The following is a 20,204-nucleotide window of genomic DNA, read 5'->3' as shown; positions in this document are numbered from 1 at the left end:
CCATTGTTTTGGGCTCATGCATCCCAGTCTATTTTTCCCTCTGTTCATCTCTGTTTCCATGTTCTAAAACAGAGCCTTTATCCCCGCATCAATTTCCCACATATTTTGGTGAGTTTGCATACGGATTGAGCCTAAAACGTTCAAACCGTATGCAGCTCATGACTTTTATGGAGGTATCCAAGCCCAGGTGGTAACTCGGTAAGAGTGCATTCTTTGTGTTTGTTGTCCAAGGTGTTTTGTGATAAAACTAATCTGCCTTTGAATGAGTCAACCATCGAAAAGTACTCTAAGAAACTAAAACAACCACAACATCTTAATTCTTAGGATTCCTCTTGACATTTTTGTTTATATCCCCAAGTCTTCTCAACAACTAAAACATAAGAGAAAATAAAATTGAGAAAAATAACATAAAATGAGAGCGACACTTTTTTTTTTTTTTTTTTTTTTTTGGAGTAGGAGATTTGTTGGAGTAGGCCGATGATAAGGGCACAAATGGTGGATGAGTAGGAGATTTTTTGGAGTGCCTGGCGGCTGGGGGCATGGGCTAACCTGAGGCCGATAACCTACGTACGTTATGGTGGGTGGCTCCGAGTTAGGGTGGAGGATGAGCTTACCAAGCTCAAATCATGGAGACGTGTGACCAAAAAAACGTTAGTTTTAAAATTAGACGTTAGTGTTAGACGTTAGATGATTTTTAAAAGACGACATGGTCCTTTTCAAATTTCTGCCATCAAATCTGGACCGACTATTTTTTAATAGCATATATATATATATATATATATATATATATATATATATATATATATATATATATATATATATATATATATATACTGTTATTTTATTTACAGCACTGAAGCCGGATTCGTGGTTGGGTATGTTCATATTAAACATAATAATAATAAAAAAAATAAAAATAATGATAATAATAAAAACCCATTGATATTTTCTACTTTCCCACTATCACATTTGGATAAATTAAGAAAGCTAAAGTGGAAAAGGAATTAAAAGCAAGAGCTTTAAGCACTTTTTCTTTCCTAATTTGTGGTCTAAATAATTACATTGAGAAGCTTAGTTGGATCCAGAAAGGGCAATTGCACTATTCAACGTTTTCCACGTTTTCGACTTCCCGGGTTTAGATATTGGAACGATCTCAGAATTTTTTTTGAGAATAAATTTTAAGAATCGAGAATGGTTTCGGTAGAAAATTGGTAAATATTTAATAAAAAAAATAATAGAATGTTTTTCTTTTAAAAAAAGTGTAACCAAAATGTCGCCTCCGGCCACTGTGAGGTAGCCACATGGTGGCTGGCGGAGACAACACCATGGTAGGCTGTAGCAGCTTCCAACAAATTTATGTAGCTTTTGTTTTGTTTTGTTTTTTTTTTTAATTAAAAAAAAAAAAAACTTATTGTTTTGAGTAGAGTTTAGTAATTTGTTTTGACAAATGTGTTAATAACGAGGTCAAATTTGAAAAATATGTTTCGTTAACTCTATATAATTTAACTCTATATAATCATACATTCATACTAGTTAGGGTATGCCACTGTTAATTGAAAGATAAATATTATATATTACACTCTCGTTTCATTAAGCCGAAGCGACAGTGTTTCTTGATCTTTAACTTTTTTATTTTTTTTTATTTTTATAATAAGGGCTAATAAACACTATCATATTAGCAGTGCTCCAATATTATTAGAATTTGTATTAAAAAATAAGTAAATAAAATAGAGAATAATGCTTTCTAATTGGGTAAAATACCCTCATATTGAATGGCATTCCATCTTAAAAGCACCACCGTCATTGTTTTGTTTTGTTTTTAAAAAAAAAAAAAAAAAATTATTAACATAATTACATTGATTTTATTCTACTTTGTCAACCTCAATCATTCAAACTTTCACATTGATTGAACGGTGTGGCCATTTAGTGTTTAGTGACCAACAGAGAAGGCTGAATTGGAAATTGGAAAGTGTAATGATGTTATCACTTGGGATACTTTTTTTACACAAGTATCCAACTAAAAATGTCAACAATTGAGAGCGTGACTTAAATATTTCCCTTAATTTAGTTTTTTTTTTTTTTTTTTTTTTTTTTTTTTTTTTTTTTTTTTATAAGTCATCTATGAGATTTGTGTTTCTAATAATATTAATGTGTGTTTTTAGTTACAACCAAAGAAGAAGGACCAAAAAAAAAATATATAAAAATAAAAACCAATATCTAGAATTTTAGAACCTAGTCAACCACTGAGGTTGAGAAATGGTTAGATAATTATGATGCTAATCCAAGACGTGCCTGCCACATTTTGCAACCAATGTGCCAATCTTGTTGAAATCATGAAATAAACCTACATGGGAAGGAAAACGATTAGCAAATCGTTGGAAAGTGTGTTTTCAAAAAAAAAAAAAAAAATTTGCATCTGTTTTTAAATAGTAGGAAAATGGGTGCGGTTTTAAAAATGCATGATTTTAAAATTTAAATCACAATTTTATCAAACGTTTAACTGTATTTTTAAAAATTATATTTTTTAAATCTCATATTTCGAAAATCGCTATCTGTAATCACACGTTTTAAATCTAAGTATCAACCAACCCTGGAGGCCCCTCGAACGCCTTTTCCTAAGAATTCTTTGAGTTAAAAACGATGACGTTGTAGTTAAAAGGAATTTAAAGTAATCTCAACTGTTTATTAAATTTACAGCAGATGTGTTGTAGTTTTAAACTACAACACTAAAGCCAGATCATGTTGAAATTAAGAAATAAACCTACTCCTACTACATAGGAAGGAAAACGATTAGCTCATTAGCAAATGATTTAAAAGTGTGTATTTTTTTTTTTTTTTTTTTTTTTAAAAAAAATTGCATATGTTTTCAAATAGTTGGAAAATGATTGCTTTTTTAAAAACATACGATTTTAATGACTAAATCGTATTTTTATCAAATACTTAACTGTATTTTTAAAAATTTAAACCAATCGACCGTTAAAAAAAAAAAAAAAAAGAAGAAGAAAAAAAAGAAGAAGGTTGGTGAAAACCAATTTTGGAATGCATTTTCCCAGGAAATCTTTGGCATGCACCAAAGTGTAGTGATGTCCAGGAGTGTACAAACGGAGCGGTTATAACCGCTTTAAAACCGTTAACCGCTTTAAAACTGCTAACTGTTAACCGCATAACCGCTTTCAGAAGCGGTTATAAATAACCACTAACCGCCTAGGCGAAGGTGGTTAGCGGTTATAGTGTTTGGGAAAAGCGGTTAATAACCGCTAACCGCCTACCCACATATATATATATATATATATATATATATATATATATATAAACCTCAATTTAAACCTCTAAAGGAAAATGATTAGGAATTTAGGATCATCTCCATTTATAACATTCATTCGTATTTTCGCATGAACTGCTCCAAGATTAATGATAATAATGATATAGTAATATTTTAGAGGCCCCTCTAAAAGTTTATGGTTTGGTCAACTCTTCTTTGTTTTCACACCCTCCTTTCGTTGCATTCAGACTTCTCTGTTCTACACTACTATTAATATATAGTGTAGCTCTCAATCTTAACGACTTTACACAGCGTCGATTTATCTCCTGTGATTTATTCCATTCGATCTCCTACCTTTTTCTTTTCGCGTGTATGGGGTCTATCATGATATTGATCAAGAAAGGAATTAGAAACAAAGGACTGAGAATTAAAGATGGCGGGGGGAAAAGAGGAACAGAGTTTGGAGTATACCCCCACTTGGGTTGTCTCTGTTGTCTGCAGTGTTATCATCCTCATCTTTCTCGTTGTCGAGCGAATCCTCCATTACCTTGGCAAGGCATACACATGTTGGTCTTTCAAATCGATGCCCAAAAGATTTTAGTCCCACATCGAAAAAATAAGGGAAGCTGGAAGTGAACACTGGCTATAAAAGAAAAACCCATAAGCTTTTAGTCCCACATCAAAAGAATAAGAGAAGCCGGAAGTGAACACTGGCTATAAAAGAAAAACGGATGCACTCAACAAAGCATACCATTCTTGGCCTAAAAGTGGCCAAAACAGGCCCAAAACCAATTTAAAATCGGTTCAAAACCGGCCCAAAATCAACTTAAAACTCAAATTATAAAGCGGTTATATAACCGCCGGTTATTTACTCAATAACCGCTAACCGGTGGTTATAAAAATAACCGCCTCCGCCTAGGCGGTTAGCGGTTGTGGTTGATAAAATGCAATAACCGTCTAGGCGGTTACCGGTTAGCAGTTTTAGCCAATAACCGCCGGTTATAACCGTTTGTACACTCCTAGTTATGTCCCTGGCAAGGGCATATGCTGATTGCGTCAAATTTCACTAAAAGTTCCTTTTTTAGATACTAATTTATAATTAATTTATAGCTCTACAAACTACAAAGTGTTGCCAAATGCCAATATTTAGAGTCTACAAAATGAATTTTGAGTAGCAACCAAGTTCACGCGTAGAAGATATTGCTGTACAGCCCAACGACCCGGCCCAAGCCATATCCTACCCCCACAGCCCATATTTGTCCAAGGCACAAGTAAAAGGTCTCTCACTAAACTCATTCCAGCCCAAATTATAACACAACGGTAACTTAACTACTTGAGGAATGGTTTGGCCCAAACAACAGGGAACCAACAACTCTCCAGCCAAAACACACTCCCAAATACAGGGAGACTACAACTCAAACATCACTAGGAAAACACACAACTCCTACAACTTCCAAAGATTAACAAGTCTAACAGATATAAGAGTATTTTTGAACTTCCTTCTATATATAATCCTTGCCTTGACTTCCCATTCATGCTCCGTTTGTTTCGGTGTAAAATGGTTTCCATCGTAAATATTTTCAGGGAAGTCATTTTTCAAAAAAATATTTTCCGTCGAAATCATTTTTCGGTGTTTAGCTCATACAGAAAATTACAAATATTTTTTATATTTTAATTTAATCATATTAATTTAAAAAAATTAAATTTTATTCACAAAATAAAAAATGTTAATATAAAAATATTTTTTTTATATTTGAGACATACAAATTCTGGCAATCTTTGCCGGAATTCGGCACAAAACGGCCGGATCCCGGCCAGTTGACCGGAAGCCGACCGTCCTAGCCAGATTCCGGCCAGAATCCTGCCGTTCTGGGAGGATCCCGGCTGGATTGGCTGGAGATTCGGCCAAATCCGTCCAAGATCCAAGCTAGACGGCAGGGGATCTGGCCGTTCTAGCCAGATCCAAGCCGGATCCGGTCGGTATCCCGGCCAGATGGTCGGAGATTCGGCCAAAACGGTCGAGGATCCAGCCAGTATCCTGATGGGATCCAAAGGATTCTTATCAAAAAGAAATTAAAGAAATAGGAGAAAAATAGAAAGGAGAGATCATTTCGACGGGATCGGGCCTCCAATGTTTGCTTCAAGCAAAGATAGTTTTCTTTTCATGCCCTTGCCATGCGGCATCTACATCTTTATATAGGGAAAAAATAGAGTGAATTGAGTTTAATGAAATATTGTAATTTGTAGAAAACAATTAATGAAAGACATTGTATCTTGTAGAAATTAAACAATCAAAGCATAGGGACTCACTAAAGGGAAAGGTTCAAGGCATAACGACTAAACAAACATAGGGACTCAACAAAGGGGAAGGTTCGAGAAATGAGAATCCTATCATTCCCCCACCCTTAAAGCCAACCTTGTCCTCAAGGTTGAGTATCAAGGAAGTCAAGAAACCGTTCCTTGGTTGTTTCGTAGGGTTCCCATGTGGCATCTTCGGGGGGCATGTGGGCCCATTGAATGAGAACTTCGATGGCAGCTTGATTATGGCGTTTCACAAGCCGGCGATCCAGAATGGCAGTGGGTTGAATACGTACTTTGCCTGTAGAGGTAATGTCTGGCAAATGCTGTTGGGGAAGGACTTGCTCGCCCAATTTCTTTTTCAGACATGAAACATGGAAAACTGGATGGATCTTGGAGTGAGATGGAAGGTCGAGGCGGTAGGCGACAGGACCAATGCGCTGCAATACTTTATACGGCCCATAAAAACGTGGCGAGAGCTTCATGGAAGATCGCACCTGAATATAGAGTTGGCAATAAGGCTGTAGGCGGAGAAAAACCCAATCACCAATTTTAAATTCGCGTTCACTTCGATGTTTATCAGCTTGATGCTTCATGCGGGATTGTGCAACGGTAAGATTTTCTTTGAGAAGACGTAGGATTTGAGTGCGATCGCGAAGAACACGATCTACCTGATCTACCATCAACGAGCCAGTAGTGTAGGGGGGTAGGATCGGGGGAGGCCGACTATAAACTGCTTCAAAAGGAGTCATTTTGGTAGCCGAGGGATAAATGGTGTTATACCACCATTCGGCCCATGGGAGCCACTTGACCCACTCCTTGGGCTTGTCTCTCATGAAACATCGTAAGTAGTTCTCCAAACACCGATTTACCACCTCTGTCTGCCCATCGGTCTAGGGATGATAGGATGTGCTCATTTTCAACTGAGTGCCCTACAAACGGAAAAGCTTTTTCCAAAAGTGAGAGGTGAAAATCTTATCTCGATCACTTATTATTGACTGAGGAACTCCATGTAATTTGACAATGTTGTCCACGAAGAGCTGTGCAATAGTGGAGGCCGTGTAGGGATGGGCAACTGAACAGAAGTGAGCATACTTCGTGAGGCGATCCACCACAACAAGGATAGTGGTTTTACCCTGGGAGGATGGTAAACCCTCAATGAAGTCCATTGAAATATCTAGCCAAGTTTCAGTAGGGATTGCCAACGGTTGTAGGTATCCAGGGCTTGCTACTGTTTCACCATTCTGTCGTTGACAAACTTCGCATTCGGCCACAAATTGTTTGATATCCTGCTTCATTCCTTTCCAATAGAATAATCGTGATATGCATTTGTAGGTCTGAAGGAACACGGAATGCCCGGCACTTGGGGCTGCATGTAATTCATGCAAAATAGTAACTTTGTGAGTGGAGTTGGCACCCAAGATGATTCGGCCTTTGTAGCGAAGGTGATCCCTAACCAATGAGTGGCGTGGAATGGAGGAAAGGTTGTGGGTTAGCCTTTGAACAATCTGTTGGAGTTTAGGGTCACGGTGTTGTTCTTCCTTAATGAGCTCAAAAGTGAGCCAGGTGGGCGTTGAGATATTATGGAGCTCTGCATATTCAGGGATGCGTGAGAGTGCATCGGCCGCCAAATTCTCAGCCCCTTTCTTGTAGACAATTTCATAGTCATACTCGAGCAATTTGGTTACCCATTTTTGTTGTTCCATGGAAGAAATCCGTTGTTCTAACAAATATTTGAGGCTACGGTGGTCAGTGCGTATTTGGAACCGTCGACCAATTAAGTAAGGCCGCCATTTGGTAACAGCATGTACGACAGCGAGCATCTCCTTGTCATAGACTGACGTACTATGGTGTAATGGTGACAATGCCTTGCTGGTAAAAGCTAATGGTCGACCCTCCTGCATAAGGACTGCTCCAATGCCTACCCCAGAAGCATCACTCTCAATGACGAAAAGTTTAGTGAAATCCGGCAAGGCAAGCACTAGTGTGGTTGTCATGGCATGCTTGAGTTTGGCAAAGGCTTCTTCTGCAGCCTCAGTCCATCGGAAGGCCTCTTTTTTTAGCAAAGTTGTTAATGGAGCACTGATCTTGCATAATCTCGTACAAACTTACGGTAATAGCCTGTCAAACCCAAGAACCCACGCAAAGCCTTAATTGTCTTCGGAATAGGCCATTCGACCATGGCTTGAATCTTAGAGGGGTCTGCTGCTACCCCGTCTTTGGATAAAATGTGGCCAAGATATTCTACTGTGGAGCTTGCAAAGCTGCACTTGGACTTCTTCACAAAGAGGGAATGTTTTTGAAGTAAAGAAAATACAGTTCGTAGATGACATAAATGATCTTCAAGAGTTGAACTATAGATAAGTATATCATCGAAAAAAAAATTAGAACAAATTTACATAAATATGGCCGAAAGATGTCATTCATAAGACTTTGAAAGGTTGAGGGAGCGTTGGTCAACCCAAAGGGCATTACCAAGAATTCATAGTGACCATCATGAGTTCGAAATGCGGTCTTCGGCACATCGTCACTATGGACGCGGATTTGATGGTATCCTGAGCAAAGATCCAGTTTAGAGAATTGTTTTGCCCCGCCCAATTCATCAAGTAACTCATCTATGACAGGAATAGGATACTTGTCTTTAACAGTAATGCCGTTTAAAGCTCGGTAGTCGACGCACATTTGCCAAGATCCATCTTTTTTGCGTATTAGTAACACCGGAGAAGAATAAGGGCTGACACTTGGGCGGATGATGCCAGCGTCACGCATTTCTTGGACGATTCGTTCAATCTCTGTTTTTTAAAAGTGAGGGTAGCGACACGGCCGTACATTGGTGGGTGCACTCCCTGGCAATAGAGGAATTCGGTGATCATGTGACCTTTGGGGCGGTAGCCCGGTAGGTTTAGCAAAAATATCAGAAAATTCAGATAGCAATGGAGCTAATGCTAAGCTCGAGTTTTCTGACAGAGTTGCAGTTTCACTTCTTAATTGTAACAAGTACCCCTTGCAGGGCTTCTTCAAAATCCGTTCCATCATGTGGCTACTGGCAATGGTGATGTTGTTACCACGTTTCCCACAGAATGTTACTTTGGTCCCATTCAATGTAAACTTCATGGTGAGCTTGGAGAAATTCCATAGCACATCACCCAGCGTCTTTAGCCATTCAATACCTAAAACCACCTCATAATCGCCAAGTGGCAGTAAGTATAAATCAGTTCGAAGCTCTTGATCTTGCACGACCAACTTGACATTTGAGCACTTACTCTTACATGTCAAAGTACCCCCATCTGCTAATTTGACTTCAAATTGCTCACAAGGTTCTACAAGAACTGAGTTTTTTAGCAATACCTTCATCAAGGAAATTATTGGTGCTACCTGTGTCAATTAACACTGCAACTGGCTAGTGTTTGAGGAAACCACTAACCTTCATTGTTTGCGGGTTGGAATAGCCGGCCAATGCATTTACAGTGTAAGTCACCTCGTCTTCGTTAGTGTCAAGTGTATTGTCTTTGTGCTCAAACTCATCACTGTGTATTTCTGACGCCATTGGTTCAATCATCAAAAGTTTCCTTTGTTTGCACACGTGCCCTCTATGCCAATTCTCGTCGCAATGCCAACAAAGCCCTTGGCAGTTTTTTCTTTAAGTTCTTCTTGGGCTAAGCGAGTAGTTTTCTGTGTTGGTGCGAAGGAGGAGGCATTCCCCCCAGTGACTGATCTACTTGACACCCTAGTTGGTCTGTGTGCCTCGTCACTAATTTTTTCTTCTTGAACTCTTGCAAATGAAAATGTAGCTACTATGGTCCGTGGTCTGTAAGTCTTGACTTCTCTACTGATATCAGGTCGAAGTCCCTCGACGAATGTACTGATTAGTTGTCTCTATGACCAATTGCGGGTACGGTTCGCCAAGCACTCAAATCGGCTTTGATATTCGCTGACTGTTGAGGTTTGTCGAATCTTCGCTAGTTCACCATCGACGTCCTTAAATGCAGAGGGGCCAAATCGTACTAAAAGTCCTTCCACAAATGCCGTCCAGGTGAGCAACCCATGGCTTGCTTCAAACCAATCATACCATTGAATGGCTTCACCTTCAAGATCGATGGATGCAATGTCAACCTTAGAGGCTTCTGGCGTTCAATGATAACGAAAAAATTGTTCCGCCCTTGATACCCAACCGGATGGATCATCTTCATCCCATCGAGGAAAGTCCATCTTCATGCGTGGAAGGTTGTAGTCATGATTGCGATGTCGTGTTGCAGGTGGGGTTTGAGGTGGAGTTGCCCCGTGCTACGTTATTCCTGGATGACTTGTGTAATAAGCTCCTTTAACTGCTTTAAAAATCCGGAGTCGAACTATCACTCTAGTGGAGTGTCCTCCTTGCGTGTCGAATTGCTAGTGGAGCCCATTGAATAAGTTGTTAAATCAGAAATTTCTAGTACGCGCTTCTGGTTGCGTGTGTAGGGCATAAAACTTTCTTCTTCTTCTTTCCTTTTTTTTTTTTCTTTTTTTTTTTTTGCTTGCCCTTATCCGGAATAGGCTATTCTTAGAATAATAAAATCTGAGCTAAGATTGTCTTAAACCCACGGCCAAACAGGTTCGGGTCCAAGAATAAAACCGGAATAACATAAGCCAAAAACAGGAATAAGTGTATCCTTACATTGGAACAGGCAGGAAAGGAAGCACACTAGTATTGGTTAATCCTGTAACTCAAACAGCAGTTGTCTTCTTCAATTAAAAATTCAGCAATGACTTCATCACACAGACCAGCAACTCACGGCCAAAGCTCCACAATCGACGAACTTCTACGTCATGGCTTCACAACCAACACAGCGGCGGTGCAAGAGCGGCAACAAGGAAGAGAACCACCACGACAAGAGAAAAAAAAATTCAGCTAATAAATAGCCCAAGAACGAACGCTCTGATACCAAATGATGGGATCCAAAGGATTCTTATTAAAAGAAATTAAAGAAATAGGAGAAAAAGAGAAAGGAGAGATCACTTCGAGGGGACTGGGCCTCCAATGTTTACTTCAAGCAAAGATAGTTTTCTTTTCATGCCCTTGCCATATGGCATCTACATCTTTATATAAGGAAAAAACAGGCTAAATTGAGTTTAATGAAACATTGTAATTTGTAGAAAACAATTAATGAAAGATATTGTATCTTGCAGAAATTAAACAATCAAAGCATAGGGGCTCACTAAAGGGAAAGGTTCAAGGCATAGGGACTAAACAAACATAGGGACTCAACAAAGGGGAAGGTTTGAGAAATGAGAATCCTATCATATCCCGACCAGACGGCTGGGGATCCGGCCGCTCCGGCAAGATTCCGGCCAGTCTGGCCGGAACCTGGCATGGTACGGCCTGAATCCGGCGACGGTTGCCGGAAGTCGCCGGATTCCGGCATAATTTGTCAGATTCCGACACCAACCGGTGTCGGAATCTGGCTCGTCGGAATCCGGTAATAGTCAACTGCTTGAACGTAAAGGTTGACTGCATTGTTTAAAAGAGAATCGACTGCGTCTACCATCTACGGAAAATAATTTACGCTTTTAAAAAGTGTAAATCATTTTTCGAAATTTATTAAGTATTTTTGGTCAAACAGAAATAATTTTCTGGTTGATCATTATTTTCGCCTCTACCAAACACCGAAAAATACTGAAATTATTTTCTAAAAATCATTTTATGCCGAAACAAACGGAGCATTAATTTGAGCGACAATAGCCTCTTTTGACGAGTATTTGAGCTACAAACAACACATGGAACTGAAACCAAACACGAAGCCATCATATTACACCAAATTCTACAACAGAAATTACAGTGGAGGAAAAGGTGGTCTATAGATTCCTGGCTGCTATAACAAAATTGGCGCAAACTTTTTCCTCCAAAACCCCAATAGCACATTCGATCTTTAATTAATTACCAAGCAATAACAATGTGAGAGAACTTTTTACTAATTTTATTTGTCCTAATAAATTTTGGACTATCTAAATATTTATTTAAAGAAGACTGGTAAGTGAGTCCATAAAAAATTTACGGGCTTGAACTACCCTCTGCACCAGCACTAGTTAAGTATTCCAAGCATTGATCAAGAAACATTGCTAAAAATCTTTTTTACCTTCGATCCAACGTTGTCGCTTGTAAGAACTTGAAATGTGTGACAGCTACAATGCCTTGGGAAACAGTACGAAATTTTGCGGAGGCAAAACGACAACATTCTCTTCACATAAATAGCAGTCCCTAGGGTTGTACCAGATTGATCACCACGTGTTATCCTCCCATGCAGCTTTCCCTACGTGTCTGTCCCCAATACAAACACTCGAACGTTTCCTTTCCTGGGAAAATCTTCTCTCTCTCTGTCTCTCACCTCTCGGCTCTCTCTGTGTTTGTGTGGGATTAATTAGAGTTGCAGAGCTAACGAAAGGGGCAACGATGGTAGTGTCTGAATATGTTAGCAACCTTGGGAACGACCATGCACAGGTGGTTCCTGTAACGGTATTCGTGGCGGTTCTTTCTCTCTGCTTAGTCATCGGTCACTTGCTCCAAGAAAGCCGCTGGTTTAACGAGTCCATCACTGCCATTTTGACCGTAATCTCTCCGTCTCACTCTATTTCTCTTTCTATGTGTGTGTTTGTAATTTGTATGTGTTAGCTAGTGCCCATTTGATTCTTTTGATATCCTTTATCTGGACGTAGTGCGAAAAAAAAAAAAAAATTGTTGTTTGAAAGTTAAAGAAGAAATTAGCTCAGGTATTTTTGTGTTAATTTTAATAGCAATATGAAAGGTGGGTTAATCTTGTGTACTTCAATCCTGTACGTATTGCCTCTAAATGCTCTATCTGTTTCAATAGGGATGCGTAGCTGGAGCTATCATCTTGTTTCTGAGCAAAGGGAAGAGTTCTCATATCCTTGCATTTAACGAAGAATTGTTCTTCATTTATCTCCTTCCACCGATAATATTCAATGCTGGGTAAGGGCATCTTTCTTATAATTAAGCAGATTCTTGAATTGGTTCGGATGACTCCATATTTAATAACTTAGACTTTAACTTACTTGCATATGCTATATTTCTGATGCAGATTTCAGGTGAAGAAAAAGCAGTTCTTCCAGAATTTCCTAACTATCATGTTGTTTGGGGTGATTGGTGCTTTTATTTCATTAATAATTATTACAGCCGGTAACATTTAAATCTATCGTTTCATTTCTAGTCAATTCTTTGTTACTGTTTTCTGTGGTTATTTTTTTCATGAATTCACTTCTGAACCTCTGCATGTTGTTGTTGGCCCAGGCAGCTGGTGGCTGTTTCCTAAGCTAGGCTTTGTTGGTCTGACCGCACGAGACTATCTTGGTAAGATTCTTGTCTTTGTCACCCTTATATACATGTTACATGGAAGAACTTTAATTTCTGGATTTACTGTTTTTGTATTAACAATCATTATTTGCAAATAAATTTTTGTTGTTCTGATTCAGCTGTAGGAATAATATTTTCATCAACTGATACAGTGTGTACACTGCAGGTTGGTTGGATTTGTAATTATTCTCTTTGTTTTAATTGGCGGCCAGCTGCTTTGAGTGTTGGATGTTCTATGATACTATATCTACATGTAGGTTCTTCATCAAGATGAAACTCCTCTGCTATACAGCCTAGTTTTTGGGGAAGGAGTTGTGAATGATGCAACAACAGTTGTTCTCTTCAATACAATACAGAAGCTTGATGTTTCAAGAATAGATAGCAGGACAATACTCCCTGTTGTTGGGGATTTCTTTTATCTTTTCTTGGCAAGCACTGCTCTTGGAGTCGTTGTAAGTCACGATGGTTAAAATGGGTATACAAGCATGAAGCATGATCTTTTCAATTGATTACTTGACCTAATACATGACATTAATATACCTCTATGTGTCTACCTGTGACTTAACAATCTTGCCGTCCAATGAATAAAGCGAGTTCCTTTTGGTTGAATTTGTGTGACACTACTTATCCCAAAAACTTAAATTTATAGAAAATGATGAATTTTGTCATTTAAATAATACATTTATCACTCTTCCTCGTGTGGCATGTGGCATGTAGCCCTATTGGGCATTACCAATGATAGATGTAGGTCTCTAAGGCTGAACCACATCAAATCATTTTCTCTTTCTCTGCTTTCCCCTCTCTCATTTATCTTATGTTTTATTTTATGAGTTTCAATTCTCTGATATTAAGGTTAATTGTTCATTGAGCTGTGGCTATCTAAGTTTCTCACCCCTCAAATTTCTTGATTTGATCATTTTTTAGAACTGCTCAGAATGTCTTTTTATCATTGATTAACTCTTCCAAGATTGAGGTGCTTGGAGCTAGCAGCAAGTATGGCCATCTTGTTTTGAGCTGAAAATAGATTGTGCTTTCTGCACAAAGTCAATATATCATTTCAGTTAACTGTCAAATAAGGCGTCCTTCATGTGGGTTAGTTCCTAGAGTTAAGAGTAATGGTTAAAGAAAAGAAATAATAAAATATTTTTAAGCGAAGGCGACATTATAGGGCTTATAAGCCAGACCCACAGATTCTGCTCCAAGAATGAGCAACTATAATAAGCAGGGCAAATAAGCTGAAAATAAATAATGCTACATGCTCATGATCATTTGGATTACTAACTAGAATTAGAGTTAGCGGTTGAGTGAAAGAAAAATTCAATTTAACAATAAAGAGATGGTGGCCTTTAAAACTTAAGCAATTTAGCAATCCATACCTATTAGTTTATGCATAATACTTGAAAAATAAGCAATGCTATTTCTTATATCTTCGCATTAATGAATGCCAATAACTAATTATGGCTATTTTGGTGAGAAAAATCATGTCTTAAAACTTCATTGCAGGCTGGGCTTGTGACGGCATATGTTCTTAAAACCTTATACTTTGGAAGGTAAGTATTTGTTTCATAAAAGATCTCAAGTACTTTCTGTCGTGGTGGTAATGTGAATGTCAGAGTTCATTACTTCTTTATATCTGGAGGGGAGAAAATTGGAGCTTGGGTTGCCACCTTTACGAATCTGCCTTTTTATCTGCTTACAGACATTCAAGCGTTCGGGAAATTTCTTTGATGGTTTTAATGGCATATCTCTCCTACATGTTGGCAGAGGTAATGGCATGTACTCAAGAGGTCCATTCACTTTGTATGATGTTATAATTACACTGACGCAGAAGTGCTAGATTGTTGAGTCTCAATTCCATTTGAATAGGGAGCTAAATATTTATTTGGACCATATCACTGAGTTGCTGTCTCAGTCTAACATTATGAACAAGTAATTTTTTTTCAAGTACCATCTACATAGAAAGTTGACTTATTATGGGGATTTTTATCTGACCGAGGGAAATAGAGAAAAAGATCTGAGAAGAAGGAAACCAAAATCCGCATCATGCAAGCGATGATCTTGAACTTATATATCCTTAATATGTACAACACTGACTTGTTTTAACTACAATTTTGGCATCATCATATTGTGAAACAATAATGTGTATACTACCATTTGTTTGTGCAGTGGCTACAACTCAGTGGAATTCTTACTGTTTTCTTTTGTGGGATTCTGATGTCACACTATGCATGGCATAATGTTAGTGAGAGTTCAAAAATCACGACCAGGTATGCGTGAAGGAATTGTTTTGGATTTTAGTGACATTAAAAAGTCATAACTAATTATGCACTCTACTTGGTTTATTGCCTCCTCTCTGCAGGCATGTCTTTGCGACAATGTCATTTATTGCAGAAACATTCATATTTCTCTATGTGGGAATGGATGCTCTTGACATTGAAATGTGGAGAGTGACCAAATTAAGGTGCTATTTCTCTCCTACTACAGTCCAACTCAGTCATATTACAGTAAGTTATTGATAAAAGTTCAGATCATCCAATTTAGTTTTAAGTTGCTATATATTGAGATGGATGTAATGGTACCTTGTATGTTAAACTGCTGTTTGTATGGTCTACCTTCATGTACACGCAATATGTGCTTCAGAAAACTTTCTAAATCTTTTGATTCAATAGAATGCAATCAGGAAAATTGTAACTTCCTGAGACCTTTTTCTCAGCATTTAAATCAGACAAATGCTTTTTCATGAGCATATATATGACAGACAAAGAGACGTTTGGTGGTAATAAAATGGTTAGGATTGGCCAGTCTGAGGCTCATATCTTCTGTCTGTTGCTTGTAAATTCTTATCATCGCATGATAGAATGTTCTCTCTTCATCTCTCTCTCATATTCGATTTGAATCTTCAACTTTTGTTTTAAGAAAATTTGGTTAACTTTGTGCTTTGCTTTTAGGGATCTCAAAAATATTTGTCAAGTAAGAAGTATAATGTCACCTTTGGCATGTTTAAATTAAGTTATAACGCTTAGGAGTATGAATTTGAGTCTCTGACATAACAGATGTTTGTTCATTGCAGCTTTGGGACTTCAATGGGCATATATGGTACCTTGATCTTACTAATATTGCTTGGACGTGCTGCATTTGTATTCCCACTCTCTGCTCTTTCCAATTACATGAATAGAAAGGCCGAGAGAACATCAGTGATCACATTTAAACACCAGGTTAATTAATTAGTATTGCCATGATAACTTTTTGGCATACTGCGAGGGAAGGTAGTTACACACTTTCATGGCCTATGGATTTTGAAATTTCTATTTTTCTAGGTAATGATTTGGTGGGCCGGGCTTATGAGAGGGGCAGTCTCAGTTGCATTGGCTTTTAAACAGGTATGCATTTTCTGTTCATCAAAATTCAAAACAGTCTGTTAGAGATGATATTCAATATAATTGTAGAGACAATATTTTTCAATTTTGTAGAAATTCTGCCTGAATTATTTCTCTCTTGGCTTCTGAAGTTCACGTATTCTGGTGTTACTTCGGATCCAATCAATGCTACAATGATTACCAACACCATTGTTGTAGTCCTCTTCAGTACATTGGTATGTTGGCTCTGTCTCCGAGTGGGTTTGTAACACCTCGGTCCCATATTGGAAAGAGATGAATAGTTCACATAGAGTTAGTAGTTTATAAAGATAGTCATAAGTGTTAAGTCCCACATTGCTAGGTTATTAGGTGAGACTGAGCTTTATAATGAATTCTAGGAAAGCTCCAAATTGACTTGTCTTTTTTGGGGTGATCACGTAGATGTGGCTAGCGCTTTTCCTTAGTCGTTACAGGGTTTCCTTTTATAATGAAGGCACACGATTTCGAATCTTGTTACAACCATTATGTCATGTAATAATTGTGAGATAAAAATGTTCTTCTGTTTTAATGATACTGATTTAATAGTTGGCAAGAGTTGATACATTTTGTAGGGACTTTGATATAATCTTTTTATACTTGCAGGTGTTTGGTTTTCTAACAAAGCCACTTATAAGCTATCTAATTCCCCACCATGAAACTATCAAAATCACGCATCGAGAATCTGTTCCTCCAAACGAGGACTTGAACGTTCCTTTGCTCTCTCTTGAAGAATCTGTGGGAACCAACATAAGTCGTGCAAAGGATAGTTTGTCCCTGATGATAGAAAGGCCTGTATACACCATACATTTCTATTGGAGGAAGTTTGATGATGCCTACATGAGACCCATATTTGGAGGGCTGGTTAGCACTCCGACGGACTGTTAAAAAAACGACAGCATGCATGCGTGTCTATTAGATGGAAGCAAGGTACCGGAATAGCCTAACGGTAAATTGGGATTAGGCAGATTTCTTGCTGCATTCATAGTTAATTAATGTACTCTGATGGGATTTTGCGGTACATGTATTGGGTGAACAGAGGTCTACCTTTCTTCAAACTATGCAAAATACGATGAAGTTTTGAAGCAGCATCATCGATCCTAATCAATTAGATGATCAGTTAGGTTTAAGCTTCTTCAAGACTACGGCAAAATTTGTTAATAGATTTGAGACTTAAATTTCTACGCCACCTCGAAATTTTTTGCTGATAGACTTGTGTATGTAACCTTGTCAAGTTTTTTGTTGTTGTGCAAAGTACTGCAATTACAGTGAATAAGACAAGATAGTCACATAAAATAACATCAAGATTTACGTGGTTTTTTCAATGTGTGAGACGTTCACATGCGGAGTTGAGCACATAAAAATTCACTATCAAACAAGGAGTAGAACAAAGATTATTCTCTTCTATTTTTTGCTGGAAATAAGTGGCGGCTGGTGCTGCTCCCTTAATTTTCTCTCTTGTTTCGATCACTCATAACAAAGAATAAAGTTATTGTGCCTTTACTCTTCTTATCCTTCGTACACTTCAATACATAACTAACTCACTAGTATGGATGGCCCCTATCAGAATGGTATCCTCGAGTGCCCCTAAGGGGCTTATAGTCCTTCATTCTTGACTCGTTTTGCTCGCATGTGCTGGTGAAATTTTAACATGTTGCGCATTATATATATATTTACCATAAAATAAAAGAACGATATCTCTATTCTTCCTCGCCCCCACGTGCACCGCCCTTCGGCCAGAACTCAGAAGGCATTGGAATGAGTTAGCAGCCTCCTCTGACCTCTCACCAACCGAAATATGGAATTCTGCCTAACTAAGTTTGATCGTGCCTTAAAGCCTATCCATAAAAGGGCAGCTACTTTTAAAAACAAATATTTTCCATTGTATTTTGCACTGTCTATGCAAAAGACCATGCTACTGGTAAAGATGTCAACACCTATTGGCAGGAGCGGAGCTAGCTTTTAGGTTTTGGGAGGGCCAAATTAAAAAAAAAATAATTTGGAAGGCCAAAACTATAAATTTTTTGAAAAATAGGGGTAAAAATTAATTTTTTTTTTTTTTGGGGGAGACCTTTGGCTTGGGGGGGGGGGGGGGGGGGGGAAGCCAAAGTGTGGCTCCGCCCCTGCCTATTGGCATTGCCCGATGACAAAAGAATACATATTAATTAAGTGTTTTATTTCAGCGTTACGACCAAATCAAAGAATAAAAATAGCTATTTCGTTTTTAATAAAATAGTCATTCTACGTACTTACAAAACGAGCGGCAGTCTTTGTTCTGTTCCAAGTTGGAAAAGGAGTGAAATTGATGGAAACCCACGACAAGAAATAAAATTATATATTTTAGAAACAATAGCTCATTTCGAGTAGGAGATACCACAATATTCCAATTATGGCTGAAAAGAAACCACAAATACTTAATAATTATTCAATGATACGTTCCTTACACATTGCACCTATTTATAATACTTGGTTTACTACTAACAAACGTAGGGCTATCAATTTTTGACGTGACCCACGAACTTAACACGAAGTTAAAGGGTTATGATTAAGCTTAAAAGGGTTCGGGTCATAAAATGGTTGACCCCTTAGACCTGTTTAATAAACAGGTCATTAATGTGTCAACTTATTTGACCCGCGGGTCGACCTGTTTGATCCGTATATTTAAACATTTTTTTTTCAACATTAAAAAGTAAACTTAAACAATCATGTTACTTCTCTCACTTTAAAGATTCAACTAAAAAAATCTCACAAAAGACAAAATAAGTCTTTTTTCTTTTATTGAGTTAGAACTTAAACCAAAAAGACAAAGACTAAAAAAAATTAGCCGGAGTGTTTTTTTTTTTTTTCTTCAAGTTTTTGAACTCGAAGTTGAAGCCAAACAAGTAAATAATAAAATAACTCAACATTTCATACTTCTAACTGTGGAGTAATATGATTATTCAAACAATATGTTTTTTTTTTAAAGTTTATATTTGTGTTTTTATTTTTATTTTTATAAACTTTATTATATAATGGATCAAACGGGTCGTGTTGTGTTAACCCGTTATTTAAGTGGATCGTATTAAGGTTAAATGATCTAACACTTTTAGCTAAACAAATCGTGTCAGGATTGACAAGTCAAATAGATTGACCCGATCTCGACGCTTGAACCGTTTTGCTGATCTAACCAAAACGTAATAGGAAGACCCTTAGACTTATATAACACCTAAAAGGACTTGACAACAACAGTACTAAAATAGAAAGACAAACTTTGACTCCAATTATTATTTGGACTTTGACTAGGACTACGACTTTTGTAGCAGCCATGATAACTTCTTAGCAACTTCTTTGGATCATAGATTCCTTCTTTAATTCTTCCTCCACATCTGTAGCTTCAATGGTCATATATTTAGGATTGGGTTGTGGTGGCCTTGTAGACCTATGTGGCTATGCGGCATTGGTGTGCCATCAGAAACTCAGCTGCAACTTCAGAAACTCGCCTTATATTGATTTTTTAAACTGGATTTTTGTTTTTCCAGGGGGGGGGGGGGGGGTTATCCTTAGGTTTTTATGTGATTTCAATTTAATTTATAAGTTTTAAATTTCAGCAATTAGGATTTTAAGTTTTTTCTGATTTTAAATAAGTCTCTTCGTAAACTTATTGTCCAATTAATTAACAGTATGTCACATCAAATCAATTAAGTAAAGTCGTGTAGCTCTCATTTGATATGTCTTTTGCCAATTGTACGTGTCACGTGATACTGTTATGCAGTAATTTTTAAATATTTTTTTTTATTACTAATAAAAAATTCATTCTCGTTTACACGTCTAACTCATTTTGTTAGTATTTTATTTTTTTATTTATTTCAAGTTTTAGGAGTATTTTCTGTTTGAGTTATTTATTAATATTTTTGTTTAGGTTATGATT

General features: G+C 37.5%; 1 protein-coding gene across 1 annotated transcript; it reads left to right on the top strand.

Moving 5' to 3' along the window:
- Nucleotides 1-11,987: 11,987 nt before the first annotated feature.
- On the top strand, nucleotides 11,988-17,185 carry LOC133875836 (sodium/hydrogen exchanger 4). Its single transcript, XM_062314079.1, has 14 exons — nucleotides 11,988-12,143; nucleotides 12,406-12,524; nucleotides 12,634-12,731; nucleotides 12,843-12,902; nucleotides 13,025-13,071; nucleotides 13,163-13,357; nucleotides 14,409-14,455; nucleotides 14,605-14,671; nucleotides 15,072-15,172; nucleotides 15,265-15,366; nucleotides 15,976-16,120; nucleotides 16,223-16,285; nucleotides 16,414-16,497; nucleotides 16,904-17,185. The coding sequence occupies exons 1-14, from the start codon at nucleotides 11,988-11,990 to the stop codon at nucleotides 17,183-17,185; spliced, it is 1,566 nt and encodes a 521-aa protein (XP_062170063.1).
- Nucleotides 17,186-20,204: the final 3,019 nt, after the last annotated feature.

Source organism: Alnus glutinosa, chromosome 8 (assembly GCF_958979055.1).
Source record: "Alnus glutinosa chromosome 8, dhAlnGlut1.1, whole genome shotgun sequence".
In the NCBI taxonomy this organism is placed as follows: Eukaryota; Viridiplantae; Streptophyta; class Magnoliopsida; order Fagales; family Betulaceae; genus Alnus; species Alnus glutinosa.
Note: the sequence above shows the minus strand (reverse complement) of the source record. Positions and strands in the feature narration are given on the sequence as shown.

Coding starts and splice junctions, on each gene's coding strand:
- LOC133875836 (XM_062314079.1), top strand. CDS start 11,988: ATGGTAGTGTCTGAATATGTTAGCAACCTTGGGAACGACCATGCACAG. Junction 12,525..12,633: donor CCGATAATATTCAATGCTGG/GTAAGGGCATCT, acceptor TTTCTGATGCAG/ATTTCAGGTGAAGAAAAAGC. Junction 15,367..15,975: donor TGGAGAGTGACCAAATTAAG/GTGCTATTTCTC, acceptor TGTTCATTGCAG/CTTTGGGACTTCAATGGGCA.